At 31.6% G+C, this 16,599-nt stretch overlaps 1 protein-coding gene across 1 annotated transcript; it reads left to right on the forward strand.

Moving 5' to 3' along the window:
• Positions 1-14,743: 14,743 nt before the first annotated feature.
• On the forward strand, positions 14,744-15,608 carry LOC114382984 (14 kDa proline-rich protein DC2.15-like). Its single transcript, XM_028342546.1, has one exon. The coding sequence runs from the start codon at positions 14,843-14,845 to the stop codon at positions 15,221-15,223; it is 381 nt and encodes a 126-aa protein (XP_028198347.1). The 5' UTR covers positions 14,744-14,842; the 3' UTR covers positions 15,224-15,608.
• The last annotated feature ends 991 nt before the right edge of the window (positions 15,609-16,599 follow it).

The following is a 16,599-nucleotide window of genomic DNA, read 5'->3' on the forward strand; positions in this document are numbered from 1 at the left end:
CAGTTTCTTCATAAAGAGATTCAATAAATTCCTAAGAAACAAAGGAAATCAAAGAATAATCAAACAAAGTTGCTTTCAAGATTACTTCAACAAACATTCAAAGGTTAAGCATTTCTTCAAGATTAATACAAGGTTGCTTCAACAAACAAGCATTGCTTCAAGATTAATTCAAGATCAAGCTTTTGCCTCAAAACAAAGTGTTTCCAAGAGATCAAGGCTCAGGTAATCAATTACCAGGCAGTGTAATCGATTACCAGAAGATAATTTTGAAAACCAGCTTTTAAAATTGGTTTTGAATTTGAATTTTGAATCATGTAATCGATTACCAGATGTTTGTAATCGATTATCAGCAATGGCACTTCAGAAAATACTTTGAAAAGTCATGACCCTTCAAAATATAACTTTGTAATCAATTACTAGAAACCTATAATTGATTACCAGTGCAGAATTTTAGAAAAAGCTTTTTGAAAAGACACATCTCTTCAAACCATTTTGAAAAGACACGATGAGCCTATATATATGTGTGTTTGACTTCAAAAAGTAAGAGAGAGATATTCTAAGAGAACTTAATTGTCAAATGCTCTCTCAACAGCTCTTGGCCAAACACTTGCAAATCTATTGAGAATTCATCCAGGAACTTCAAATTGTATTATCATCTCTAAAAGAGAGAAATTCCTCTAGGAAATTCAATTTGTATCATCCACTCTAAAGGAGAGAAATCTTTCTGTTCATCTCAGAAAGTCAGTTGTAATCAAGAGACTGATTGTCTCTTGGATTGTGAGAATTGTAACCAAGAGACGGGTTGTCTCTTGGAGAATCTTTGAACACATGGGTGAAGGATCCCAAGGTGTGTTCAAAGTCTGTAAAGGATTTACAGAGATAGTGGAAAATCTCAAGTGGATTGCTTGAGGACTGGACGTAGGCACGGGAAGTGACCGAACCAGTATAAATCGAGTTTGCAATTCTCTCTTCCCTTATCTTATTTATTTTATTGCAATCGATTTTCTTTCGCACGTTTAAAGAACATTATTAAATTGATTGTTGTTTCTTCTTCTGCATTCTGAGCCTATCATTTAAAAGGGGGTTAAAGTTTGTTAGTGGGAAAATTTTGAAACTTAATTCACCCCCCTCTTAAGTTATTGAGGTCACCTATCCTTAAAAGAAGATCAAACTTCAAACCAAAGAAAAGAGGAGACGATTCATCTTCTGTTCCAAAGTGTTATGAATGTAATCAACTAGAACATCTGAGAGTTGATTGTCCGAGTTTCAAGAAAAGAATGGAAAGATCTGAGAGGAAAACCTTTAATGATAAGAAAGCAAAGAAAGCTTACATCACTTGGGAAGATAACGATATGAATTCATCCGGAGATTCATAAAATAAAGTTGTGAATCTAAGTCTTATGGCAAAAAATTATGAAAGCGAAGAAGAGGTAACATCTTCTAACAATAACTTATCTATTTCCTTTGATGAACTTCAAGATGCATTCACTGATTTACATAAAGAATCAGTCCAACTTGCAAAACTAGTTTCATTTTCCAAGAAAACTATTTCAAACTTAGAAAAGGAAGTTTTGAAATTAAATGAAGAATTAGAAAATCTTAGAACTGAAGTAAAAAATTTAAAACCAGTTGACACAAATCAATCTTCTACCATAAAAGTAATACAAGATAGTAAAGAAACATCTAACTCATGTAATTGTTGTAGCAAGTTTATAGAAGAAATCAAGGATCTGAAAAATTCTCTTGCCAAATTTACTATTGGCAAAAATAATTTAGATATTATACTAGGAAAGCAAAGATGTGTGTTTGATAAGGCTGGATTAGGATATAGACATGATAAACAACAAAAATTATATAAAAATTTCTTTGCATCTACTCAAAAGAATAGTTCTCTTTTCTTAACATGTTTTTATTGTGGAAAGAAAGGACATAGTGCATCTACATGCTATTTTAGGAAAAATAGTAATAATATTAAAATGATATGGGTTCCAAAAGGATCTTTTATCAAAAATGACATTCAAGGACCCAAGAAAGTTTGGGTACCTAAGTCATAAACATGATTATATAGGATTCTTTGAAGAAGAGTTGATACATTGATAGCGGATGCTCTAAACATATGATGAGAGATGCATCAAAGTTTACTTATATTTCTCCCAAGAATAGTGGACATGTGACTTATGGCGACAACAATAAAGGTAGAATCCTTGGAGTTGGAAAAATAGGTACGAATGCATCTACCTCCATTGAAAATGTTCTACTTGTTGATGGTCTTAAGCATAGTCTACTAAGTGTTAGTCAATTATGTGATAAAGGCTATCTAGTATCATTTGACTCTCATAATTGTGTTATTGAAAACAATCATGATAGAAATATAAAACATATAGGCTTTAGATCAAATAATGTATACATGATAAATTTAGATAAAACATCAAATCATGATCAATGTTTTCTTAGTAAAGATGATGATTCTTGGTTATGACATAAAAGAATTGCCCATATAAACATGAAACATTTAAATAAACTAATTTTTAAGGATTTAGTTATTGGTTTACCAAAACATAAATTTGAAAAAGATAGATTATGTGATGCTTGTAAAAAAAGGAAAACAAGTAAGGGTTTCCTTCAAATCAAAGAATATTGTGTCTACAACTCAACCTTTACAACTTCTCCATATGGATCTTTTTTGCCCCTCTAGAACTATGAGTTTTGGAGGAAACTAATATGCTCTTGTTATAGATGATGATTACTCAAGATTCACATGGACATTATTTCTCACTCATAAAAGAGATGCTTTTCATGCTTTAAAGAAACTTGCTAAAATCATTCAAAATAAGAAAAATCTCAAAATTGCATCTATTAGGAGTGATCATGGAGGAGAATTTGAAAATAAGGATTTTGAATCATTTTGTGATGAAAATGGCATTGAACATATTTTTTTTGCATCTAGAACCCCTCAACAAAATGGAGTAGTTAAGAGGAAAAATAGATCTTTAGAAAAGATAGTCAGATCTTTTCTTAATGATACAGTCCTTCCTAAATATTTCTGGGCTGAAGTTGTAAATACTACATGTTATATAATGAATAGACCTTTAATTAGACCAATCTTGAAGAAAACTCCATATGAATTGTATAACGGAAGAAAACGGAATATTTCTCATCTTCATGTTTTTGGATGTAAAGTGTTTTGTGCTAAACAACGGCAAAGACAACTTAGGTAAGTTTGATGCAAAATCTAATGAAGGTATATTCCTTGGCTATTCCTTGAACAGTAAAGTATTTAGAATTTATAACAAAAGAACTATGACCATTGAAGAATCTATCCATGTTGCTTTTGATGAAACTAATCCAATTAGACCAAGAAAGGAAATTCTTGATGATATTTCAGATTCTTTAAAAGGTATGCATATTCATGGTGAAGAGCACAAAGGCAAAGGAAAGGGAAATGATGAAAACTTTCAAATTGATGAAATAAAAACAAGTACAGATCTTCCAAGAGAGTGGAGAACTTCAAGATGCCATCCTCTTGATAACATCATTGGTGACATATCTAAAGGGGTAACAACTAGACACTCTATCAAAGATGTTTGCAATTATATAGCTTTTGTTTCTTTAATTGAACCTAAAAATTTAAAAGAAGCCACAATTGATGAACACTGGATTATAGCTATGCAAGAAGAGTTAAATCAATTTGAAAGAAATAAAGTTTGGGAATTAGTTGACAAACCCGATAATCATCCAGTTATATGAACTAAATGGGTATTTAGAAATAAATTGGATGAACATGGAATAGTAATTAGAAATAAGGATAGGCTAGTAGCCAAAGGATATAATCAAGAATAAGGAATAGATTATGAGGAAATCTATGTTCCAGTAGCCAGATTAGAAGCCATTAGAATGTTATTAGCTTTTGCATCCATAATGGACTTTAAACTTTATCAAATGGATGTTAAAAGTGCCTTTTTAAATGGTTTTATTCAAGAACAAGTATATGTGGATCAACCTCCTGGCTTTGAAATCTCAAAAAAGCCCAATCATGTCTTTAAATTGAAAAAGACTTTATATGGTTTAAAACAAGCCCCTAGGGCTTGGTATGAACGTCTTTTAGAAAAGGGTTTTTCCAGAGGAAAGGTTGATACCACCCTTTTTATTAAAAGAAAATTGAATGATATACTCTTAATATAGATATATGTTGATGATATCATTTTTGGGTTAACTAATGATTCTCTTTGCAAAGAATTCTCTCAAGATATGCAAAATGAATTTGAAATGTCAATGATGGGTGAGTTAAACTTTTTCTTGGACTGCAAATAAAGCAAATGAAGAATGAAATATTTATTAGTCAGTCAAAATATGGCAAAGACCTAATTCACAAGTTTGGGATGGAAAATGTTAAACACATGGCTACTCCTACGAGTACTGTTTGCTATCTGGATAAAGATGAAACCGGTCAGTCAATAGACATAAAGAAATATAGAGGTATGATCGAATCTCTTCTTTATTTATCTGCAAGTAGACCTGATATAATGTTTAGTATTTGTATGTGTGCAAGATTTCAAGCAAATCCTAAATAATCTCACCTTAGTGCAGTTAAAAGAATCATGAGATACTTATTAGGCACTATCAATCTAGGATTATGGTATCCTAAGAATTTCTCTTATAATCTAATAGGATACTTTGATTCTGATTTTCCCGGATACAAAACTAATAGAAAGAGCACTAGTGGAACCTGTCATTTTATTGGCTCTGCTTTAGTACATGGCATAGTAAAAAATAGAATAGTGTTGCTTTATCCACTGGTGAGGCGGAATATATTTCTGCTGGAAGTTTTTGTGCACAAATACTTTGGATGAAACAACAACTTTCTGATTATGGATTAATTCTTGATCATATTCCCATTCGATGTGATAACACGAGTGCAATCAATCTATCTAAAAATCCTATTCTGCACTCGAGAACCAAGCATATTGAAATTAGACATCATTTCTTGAGAGATCATGTTTAGAAAAGGGATTATATACTAGAAGTTGTTGACACAAAGAATCAATTAGCTGATATCTTTACAAAACCTCTCCCTAAAGAAACTTTCTTTGCTATTAGAAGAGAATTAGGACTCTTAGATATCAATAACTTAGATAAATGGCTATTTTGTTTGTCTATCTTTGATTATTTTTCTTATGATTGTTAACTTTTGATTGAGTTATTGATGATTGTTTTTGCTTGAGTTTTGATTGTCTTTGATGATTGTGTTTGATAGTTATGATGATTATTGATTACTTTTGATGATTGTTTTTTTATTGAGTTTTGATTGTCTTTGATGGTTGTGTTTGAAAGTTATGATGATTGTTGATTGCTTTTGATGATTGTTGTTTTTGATTATTATATATTTTGATTATTTATACTGAATGTGTATTTTTGTGGGTGCAAAATAGTTAGTTTTAATGCTTATTTCACTTGAAAATCCATGTTTTAGGGTTTGGTAATCGATTACCATAGAACAAGCCCTTGTAATCAATTACAATAGGTTGTAATCGATTACCAGAGGGGTTTTGGCAGCCGCAGGATACGCCTATAATCGATTACCATGAGTTGTAATCGATTACAGATCGTCCCTGATTATAAATACTACATTTTCTCTCTCCTTGCACAAACCCTCTTCTTCCTCATTCTTCTTGACAACGCCTTCCATTCCCAAAACTTCAAACCTTCATATCTTTATTGTTTCTTGTCCAAATCACTTCAAACAAAGTGTCAATTTCATCTTTTTCAATTCTCTACACACCCCACTAATCAAAATCTGCAGAAACAATTTCAAATGGCAGAACCATCAAAGAAGAGAAAGGGATTATCCTCCACAACCACCGCTGCAGGACAACGCAACCACGACACATCTAGTGACCCACCTAATCCTTCTTTTTCTTCTCCACGGTCATTGACTCTATTTTCTTCAGATGAACAACATCAAAGGTACTATTCTCTATTCTCAAATCGTGTCATTCTCGATCCTAAATATCTAGACATAGAATTCTTTGATGGGGAAACCTTTGATTGTTATCTGGTTTTTCAAAATTCTGAGTTAGTTGATTTTATGTCTCTAAAATTGTCGTTTTATCCTGAATTAGTTCAAGTCTTTTATAATAATCTACAAATTATGGATGGTGTCATTTTCTTTGAGGTGCATAAAATACCCATTGTTGTTGATCAATCTCTATTTTATTCTTTGACAAAACTGAGTAGTCAGGGTGTTCCTTTTGAGGGCACTCTAGTTGATGATTGGAAGCATATCTATTCTAGTCATGATGCCCGTAAAATGGTCCGTAATGACCATGCTGATATGAACGGCAGATTGTTTGCTGGCTCATTCACCTTTGAATGTCGCATTATGCATTATATTCTTTGTCGAGTTTTGCTTCCACATTCCACAAATCTTGCTCAGGCATCTGAGGAAGATTTAATTTTACTATGGACTCTTCAAATCGATCGCCAAATTGACTGGGCCCATCTTGTCAAGTACCGTATGCATAAGGCATTATGGGCCAATGCACCTCTTCCTTATCCTCATCTTGTCACTCTGTTTCTTCAGCATTTTAATGTTTCTTTAGAGGATGAACCTTTTGTTAAGGTCAAACATTCATTTGCTATTGGTGTTGGTGTTGTTGCCTCTTTTGGGTACCAAAAGGATGTGGATGGCCAATGGGTGCGTAAACACAACCTTCCACCTCTAATTCCTGATGAACGCACACCTTCCTCACCATTGCAACGAGATTCCTCATCTTCCTTATTGAATGACGTTCTCATCGAGCTTAGGGATCTTCAAGCTTTCGTCGACGATCATTTTTATGCTATGGACTCACGCATCACGCATCTTGAAGATGACATGAGCTTCATTCGCCGTTCTTTGATCCTCCTGCAGATCCATAGAAGATTCTTTTAAATCCTACTTTTATTTAGTATTATAAGTCGTTAATTTTCTGGACAATTTACTATTTTTGCCTTGTATTTGGCTTTGGCTATTTTAGCACTTGGTTCCTTTGTGCTTGCTTTAGATACTTAGCACTTGGTTATTTCCTATTTGCTTTGGATATTTCCCACTTGGTTATTTTCTGTTGCTATGGATGATTAGCTTTTGATTATTTTGTGATGATTGCTTTGGATTTTGTGGCTTTGTTATTTTGTCCGATATTTTTGACTTTTTGATGTTGCCAAAGGAAGAGGGAAACTCAAGAAAATGGGTAGACTATTTTTTTCTAAACATAGGCAATAAATTGCAAAATTAAGGGAGAGTAAGGGTGAGTGCTCGTCTTGCAAAGTGGATTGCTTGAGGACTGGACGTAGGCACAGGAAGTGGTCGAATCAGTATAAATTGAGTCTACAATTCTCTCTTCCATAATCTCATTTACATTATTGCAGTTTAATTTTATTTTGCACATTTAAAGAGTATCGAATAAGTTGTTCATTGCTTCTTTTTCTGCACATTAAGTCTGCATATATCTTTTAAAGAGAGAATCAAAATTTGTTAGGAGAAAATTTTGAAACTTAATTCACCCCCATTTTAAGTTATTGAGACCACTTGTCTAACATAAAAATCACTAAGAGACTCCCCAAGACCCAAACCCTTTGATCAATGGCCCCAATTAACCCTCATTTCCTACAAGATATAACCTCTCATTTATAGTACTTGCACATAGAATCAAGGGACAAATCAATGTGTCAAAAGTTGCAATTATTCAAATACGAAATGACATAATAATGTCTTGCTCTAGGTTAAAACATTACATGTGTAGGCGAAAAAGGCACAGACAGTTCTATCAACACAAGTTATTATTACCATGGGGAATTGAATTTCTCCAAAGAACTTGGCAAATCATTAGTAGGAAACATAATTAAGCTTTGTGGTTCAAGTTGAACTAAGAATTTGGAGAGGTTATGTACTGGTGAGTTAGGAGTTCAGTCATACAAGTTGTAGGTAAAAGGACAAGCGGTAGTTAGCAGTTCAGTCATACAAGTTGTAGGTAAAAGGACAAGCGTGTAAGTGAAACATCTTTCGCATCATACGAAAGGAATTAGGATTGTTGGATTGAAAGCTAGCGATGCAATAAGTAGGTGGAAACCGATTGTGTTAGTTGTTTCATAAATTCTTTTCATTTTGCACGTGTAGCAAAAGAGTGGAATGACAAAGCTGTCCAAGTTGCTAATTACCACATTGTCCTTTTTCATTGGATCCGTTTGCGCTTAATTATAGTGAGTAACTGTCACTTCAAAAAATATACAATTATGTGGAAATATTTTTTAATTTTGAAAAATAATCTCTCACTTCTAAAAAATACAATTATTAAAATATATTGGAAATAAAAAAAGAGACAAAAATTAACTTAAGTGCATAAATAATTTAAACCTATTATGTTAAATTTTTAACATATTATTATATTAACCATGATTTTTAGCCGTTAGATTAATCATCCTCCCTCTAGCTTAGGCTTGACAACGGGGCAGGTTGAGGTCAAGTTTTGCTTACCCTGCCCTTGACTCCCCATTTTTTCCCGTTCCAGCCCTCGAAACTCGATGGGGTGTAGATTTATCTCCAATCTTTGCCCCCGACGGGATCGAGTTTCCCTGCCCCGCCGCGACTCCGACATGCTTATAAAATCCTATAAAAAATACAATTTTTCATAGAATGAAAAAAACACTTTTGAATTGCAACCATAACATATTTTTAGATTGTACGTGACAACATAAAATCTAATCCAACATAACATAAAATCCAATTCAATAGTTTCAGGTTTTAGTGTGTTATATATATGCCATAATATTTTTGTAAATTAATTATTAGCGAGGTGGCTTCGGGGGTGGGTTTGGGTCAGGTATTAATAATCTCATCCCCGACCCAAATGTAACTTTGGTTGTTGGGAAAAACTCAAACCCGACTTCGACCCCAAATGCAACTTTGGGTGTCACATTCGAGAGTTTCATGGCCCATTAATATAAAATTTTGTTGTAAACCATTTTTTAACAATCAATATCGGGGTTTTCGATTATGAATCCATAAGCCTGATACGGATTGATAATTTGTAATCTACAAGCATGTTACGAATGTATATGAGGGTTTCTGATTGAAAATCCGTAAGGGACTTATGATTCAGTGAAAAACACGTATATTTAAGTTAAATTATTTTCATGTTATACATGTTTTGGTATAAAAAAAAAATTAATAGCTTCTGTTTCTTGATACAGTATGTGAATAATATGATTATCCTTATTATTATTATTATTATTATTATTATTATTATTATTATTATTATTATTATTATTATTATTATTATTATTATTATTATTATTATAAAAACATAGGTATTGTTGCATTTGTGCTTCTGTTTTTTTATTTGGGTATTGCAGTTTTCTTATAAAAATTAATATTATTTTTTAATATTTTTAGTATCAGCATTATATAACATAATATAATAACAAAAAAATAAAAAAATAATAACATATAACGCGTATTTTTCAATTTTATGAAATTTTACTTATATTTATAATTCACTTTAATTTTTCCACATTATAATAGTGTGTTGGCAAATTGCTCAAATTAGGTCCCTTTTAGAAACTAATTCCCAAAAAGGGGCTGTTTTGAAACTTTTTCCAGGGGAGTCTGTTTCTGAAGGGGACTCGCCAGTGGAGCTGGCGAGTTGGACACGTGGCGGCGCCTGGGGGACTCGCCAGTGGAGTTGGCGAGTTGCTGTCCACGTGGCGCTGTCCACGTGGCGGGTCCCGCCACTCGTACTGGCGAAATGCTTTTTTACGGAAAAAAATTTTTAACTTCAAACGGGTATAACTTATGGTAGGAATGTCCGTTTGAGGCCCATAATATGTCAAAATGCTCGAAATTGAATGAAGAATCCCTTGGCAAATTCCCGAAGGGGATTTGGTCAACTCATTTTTCCATAATGAATTTGTCAAGGGATTCTTCATTCAAAACAGCCCCCTTTTGGGAATTAGTTTCTAAAAGGGACCTAGTTTGAGCAATTTGTCCACTATGACAAATTATTTGTTGTTTTAAAAATTAAAAAATATTTTTTTTAATTTTGATTATAAAAATTAAATGTTGAATAAAATAATTTTTAATGTTTCTTAATTTATTTATTATTTTTAATTTGATTTTTTTATTTTTAATAGATTTAATTAGGTTTCTTATTTTTTTTAAGATAAATTAAATTGGATTTCTTTAGTTTTAAAACTTTTAATTTGATCTTCTGTAATGTAAAACTAGCGGAAACCAGAGAATGTAGCGTATGCATGTCTTCATCCCTGTTTTGCTATTACATTTTTTTTATATTAACATTTTTTTATTTTCTTCTATCGGAATACTAGATTTTTTAGAATCATAATTATTACTTTTAAAACATAAATGATGATAAATTATATTTTTACTGTTGATTTTAACATTATAAAAAAACCATTTTTAAAAAAAGGTTTATAAATATGTGGCCTTTCAAGAGTTCTTTTCTGCTTTAAGTTTTCTAAAATTTACTAATTTCTTTAAAACAAATATAAAAAAATCAAAAATAATAATTCTTATATTTTCTAAATTTTATCATAATTTAAAAAAATGAATACTTTAAATTTACTAATTTCTTTTAAACTATTTTTTATTTAACAAAAAAGGGCGGGTTACTCACTCCCACAATTATCGGCATACAATTTTAAATTTATTTAGTTAAAAAAAAGAGGTTATAAGTTACTTTGTGTTAGATTTAATATATTCGTTAATTTTTTATTCATCCCTTATCGTAACTGGGCGTTCCAATTGACAGTGTTATGTTGGCACACACCAACATGAACCTAATGTTGGACCCAATGAACCTCCTGAGTCCCTTAATGATAACAACAATGACAATGATGTTGTGATGTTAAAGGTGCTCAACATGTTGGTCAACAACAACAACTAATAAGTCGTGATTATCCTAGAATAAGAGGAGCAAAAACTCGTTTGAGAAGATGACAACCAACAACAACTAATGCAGTTCAACAGCATGACAAACCTATGACCATATGCACCACAAATCGTTGTGGGACATCGTGAGCTATTAATTTTTTTGATACCAAAACATGTATAACATGAAAATAATTTAACTTAAATATATGTGTTTTTCACCAAATCATATGTTCCTTACGGATTTTCAATCAGAAACCCTCATATACATTCGTAACATGCTTGTAGATTACAAATTATCAATCCGTATCGGGCTTACAGATTCATAATCGAAAAATCCGATATTGATTGTTAAAAAATGGTTTACAACAAAATTTTATATTAATGGGCCATGAAACTCTCGAATGTGACACAAAATCATTATTAATATCATGCTCTAACTAACATAATTGGCCAATGAGATTACTGCTTTTAATTAATGTCAATAATATATAGCACTAGATTTTGTAATGTTAGAGAGTTACGAATTGGCAGACCATACGAGGCTAACCATACAAGGCTTACGGATTTCCGATTATAAATCCGTAAGGCAAGACCATACCAATTGCCAACTCGTATTGGGCCTACGACAACTCATATTGGGCTTACAGGTTAGGGATTACAAAACCGTAAGCCCAATACAGATTGTCAATCCGTATGGGGTTAATGGATTCGTAATCCATAACCTTTTTATGGGTTCGTATGAGGTTTATGGATTGTCAATCCATAAGCCTCGTAAACTTGTAAATATGACAGTTTTTAAATAATAATTGGCCATGTTGTTCATCCTTAAAAATTTGAAGAAAAAAAACCTACTTCTTTATATATTCCATCGAGCAATTAAAAAATATAAAGCAATTTAACATAAAATAGATATTAAAAAATATTTTTGTGAATAAATTTTCAAGAAAGAAATCAAGAAATTCATTTATTAGGTTCAATTTGGTCTAACGACTAAAAATCATGGTTAATATAATAATGTTAAAAATTTAACAAAATAGGTTTAAATTATTTATGCACTTAAGTTAATTTTTGTTTGTTTTTTTATTTCCAATTTATTTTAATGATTGTATTTTTTAGAAGTGAGAGGTTATTTTTTCAAAATTAAAAAATATTGCCACATAATTGTATATTTTTTAAGTGACGGTTACTCACACTACAATTAAGCGCAAATGGATCCAATGAAAAAGGACAATATGGTAATTAGCAACTTGGACAACTTTGTCATTCCACTCTTTTGCTACATGTGCAAAATGAAAAGAATTTATGAAACAATTAACACAACCGGTTCCCACCTACTCATTGCATCGCTAGCTTTCAATCCAACGGTCCTAATTCCTTTCGTATGATGCGAAAGATGTTTCACTTACATACGTTAGACTCCGTCTTCAATCTAATATCAATTCGACCGAAGTTACATTTGGGTGTGATTTCATTAACTTGTTTTATACTTTGAGTACACGAAACAACTTAGGGTGTGTTTGGTTTGTATTTTCATTTTCTGTTTTCATTTTCTGAAAATTATTTTCATTTTCAAAAGATTAAAATTCTGAAAATATGTTTGGTTTGATTTCTTGTTTTCTGCTTTCAAGAAATAAAAACACTGAAAATGCGTTTTCAAAAGGAAATGTATTTTTAGATTTGCTTAAAATTACATTCTTTGTCACCGCGTTTTCATTTTACCCAAAAATGAGGTTCTTGATTTCAACTGAAAACACTGAAAAACGAGATTTTATTATTTGCAGTCTTTGATTTGTTTGAGAAAATATTTTCACTGAAAATGAAAACAGAAATCCAATCAAACACATTTCCATCATCATTTTCTATTTACCATAAAAATAAAAACAGAAAACAATCAAATTAAACACCTCTTAGTAATTCAATTTTATTCGAGTGACACTACGAATTCAATTCATAACATTATGTTCTCATAGCAGTCAAAGATAGATATAAGAGTTTTTAAGTAAATTAGTCAGTTTTAAAAAAACATTAATGTACCTCCGGAGGTTCCTCACTATCGAAAGATATAGATAAGAAGAATCATTGTACATAGTTTTACCCTTATATATACAATGCCCGGAAGTTCCTTGTATGAAGGTATGAAGACAAGATCATTATAGGTAGTCTTATCCAAACATATAGAAAGAGGTTGTTTCCATATTCGCATCCATTCCCAATTGGTCACCAAGGTTCAAATTTACTAGTGTCATGGTTCGTCCTTTGAATAAAATTATAAAGAAAAAAAACTTATAAGCTATAAACTAATTAAAGTAACATATGAAAATAACCAAAAAGCTATTAAATAAACTTATATTATCAAATAAGTTTATTTTAATTAAACTAGCTTATAAACTAGTCAAACTAGCTTATAAACTTATAAAGGGACTTGTGAAACACATGCTAGTTAGTTCACTTGAAATATGATGTTAAATCCCACCTCTCGTATATTGAAAAAAGCACAATAAATACAAAGATATTATTACAGTGAGGAGATGAAGAAAATCAAGTTTGATTTGATATGATCGTAGTTGATTTTTATTATGAAAACCAGATCATCATCTCACGCCTTAGATGCTGACCTCACAACCATTCGAGGCTTACCGACAAAGAAATTTGTAGAGGACTTAATTGTGTGCTACTTGCATAATGCATACCCTATTGATTTCAATAATTCATTCATGCTATACAACCAAGTAACGGACATGAAACACGACAAACTCTTTGCCCCAGTTTCTCTTTGTAATTTGAACCAATTAGGCTGGAAACCACTTATATCCAATGGAAACTAGTCATTTAATTTTGTTGTCCCTCTTCTGTTTGTTTTTTTACTACTTTTTCTTTTTCTTTATCTTCTTAATGAAACATTAACTTTAACTAGCTAGCTAGTTTTAATCTTGGGAAGTCATGTTTTGGAAGAGTATTAATTAATAGTTTTGATTCAAAGGAAAGAACCAAGAGAACCATTCAAGCATGGAGCCTAATCTGCTCAATCTTCATTTTTATTTAACAAAAATCCATACTAAAAATTTGTTCATTCTAAGATTAATCTTATTTAGGAATGCTCATTCTTCCTACCAAATCCCTTCGTGTTAGCTCAAATTTCAAATCATAGACCCTAATTTATAGAATTCTTTACATATCATACTCAAGTTAATTTGATATCAGATTAAAATTAGTGTATAATCTTATAGATAAAACTGATTCATGATATTTCACTTCTAAATTATAACTCACACCCCTCTCCCTTAAAAAAATAGTTTACTTCTGTAATCACATGGCACATAAGCCAAATCTGCCCTTTTCAGAGTTGAATAAGAACAAAAAACTAGTGATTTAGAAAGTGAACCTAGTCCACAAATTATTTTACTGCAGTACTTAAGAGTAACACAACTTTTCATGCTGTAAATTTAACCACAATGTGACATCCTGTGAACCAAGCTTGTTTGGTCAGGACATTTACTTGGAAGTTTCTCCCTATTCTTTCTGGTCCTCTATTTAGATTTTCTAGATTCTACTTTAGTGGCTCCTAGTTCACTGCAGGCTCTAGTAAAAAAACAACAACAATTAATAAGCAAAGAATCTTGACAAGGGTAAGTGAGAAAAAAAAATCCAAGTTACTACTTACTATAGATAGTCCTAGTCTTTAACAACCACTAAGCAAGGAACCTATTATTTCAGAAGCATACAAAAACATCCAACTGTAACATTATCACCCTCTCTTCCACTCAATCAGATTTGCACATGATCGAGCCTCACAATTTGCCTTTAAATTGGTCCACCCCCCCTTGTCCTTCCCCATTGTGATTCATTTGCACATTTGGAAAGTGTTGTTTTTCTTTTTTTCATTTGCATTGCAAAGCAAAAACCTTGCAAATTGCAATGGCTTCCAACAAGGTTATTGCCACCATCTTGGTTCTTTCTCTCCTTGCCTACTCAACATCATTCACCAATGCATGTCGCACATGCCACCCAAAACCTACTCCTTCTCCCCCTCCTCCATCAGGGAAGTGCCCCAAGGACACATTGAAGCTAGGGGTGTGTGCTGATGTTCTAGGACTTGTTAATGTTGTTGTTGGTTCCCCTGTCTCTAGCAAGTGTTGTGCATTGCTTGAAGGTTTGGCTGATTCGGAGGCTGCACTTTGCCTTTGCACTGCTATTAAGGCCAATGTTCTTGGAATCAACTTGAATGTGCCTATCACACTCAGTGTGCTACTCAGTGCTTGCCAAAAAACTGTTCCTGCTGGCTTCCAATGTGCATAGAACTCCATCACATGCTAGGTTCATTCCATCACCTGTGTCCTCAAATTGTTGTTTTGTTTTAGTTCTTCTTTGTGCTATGACACGTTTCATTTTAATAATAAGCTAGGTAAACACGTGTTTGCCTTAGTTAGTAACCTTTTCTCTTTTCTAGTAAATTTGGGGAACTTTGATTATTGTAATTTTTACTTTTGGGGTATATTGGAGGTGGAAAATGTTAAGTAGAGAAAGAGAGTGACTTCCTTAGGGGATGATTAAACCTCTGATGGCATTGTTAAACCTTAAAGACCAATGTTAGTCGACAAAATTGTATGCAAATTGTAATGTACGTTACAATCAAGTGTGTGTATTATCAATTTATGTTAACTACGGTCTATTATTTTTTTTATATTGTTGTCATTATTCACATATCTCTGTTTACAAGAGAAATCAAATCTGTTTTGCTAACTACTTTAGTTAATAGAGTAAAGATTAAAAAAATAAAAAAGAGAATTTTTTTATTAGAAAATGTAATAGTTTGTTATAAATATATTTCTATCAAGATTCTGACAAAAACAATTCTTTATTAATTTTTTAAACATTATACCAAGGCTAATGATTAGCCAAACAGTTTTACATTTTTTTCTCCTGCCTATGAATTTAAAACATTAGTGTTCTTATGCTGCACGTACTACATACAGATCTCAGTGGAGAAGTTGACCGTGTTTTATAATTTTCTCTCCAGAAACATTTTAGTAAGTATAATTATATAATAACAAGTATATTAAGAGAGAAAAAAGAAGCTTACTGCCAAACTGTTTAGAAAGAAATTATTATTGTATAGAATAATGCTATTTCAACAACATTTTTTTAATAGTTTTTACATTAAATAAAAATGAGAGAAAACAGAAAGAAAAAAATGTGTGATAAAATAATGAAATGATAGAGAGAAATGAAAAAAGTATTGTCTGAATAAAATTATGGATAAAATATGTTTGGAATCCAGTCAAATTTAAAAGTATTATTTTGATCCTTATGAAATTTTTCATATTAATTTGTTTCTTATAAAAAATAAAACATATTTTTATGGTGCCTAATAGTAAATTGGTTAGACACAGTTTCTTTTGGGTGACCAACAACCTTAATTATTTTTTATCTCTATCTTTGCGGAACTCATTTTTACTATCTTTCTCCCTACTTTCATAAGAAAAATGCGAGAAAATCATTTAGGAAGTGACAAAAAATTGTTAATTCATTTAGGAAAATTTTAATCGTCATACATTATTTAATTTATTTATAATCAAATTACACATGTATGTTTATTATTCACGTCATATTACTCTCTAACGAAGTTATTATGCTGAAGAGCATAAAAAATCTATTTTATTTTTACAAGAACT

Source organism: Glycine soja, chromosome 14, assembly GCF_004193775.1.
Source record: "Glycine soja cultivar W05 chromosome 14, ASM419377v2, whole genome shotgun sequence".
Taxonomy (NCBI): Eukaryota; Viridiplantae; Streptophyta; class Magnoliopsida; order Fabales; family Fabaceae; genus Glycine; species Glycine soja.

Coding starts and splice junctions, on each gene's coding strand:
- LOC114382984 (XM_028342546.1), top strand. CDS start 14,843: ATGGCTTCCAACAAGGTTATTGCCACCATCTTGGTTCTTTCTCTCCTT.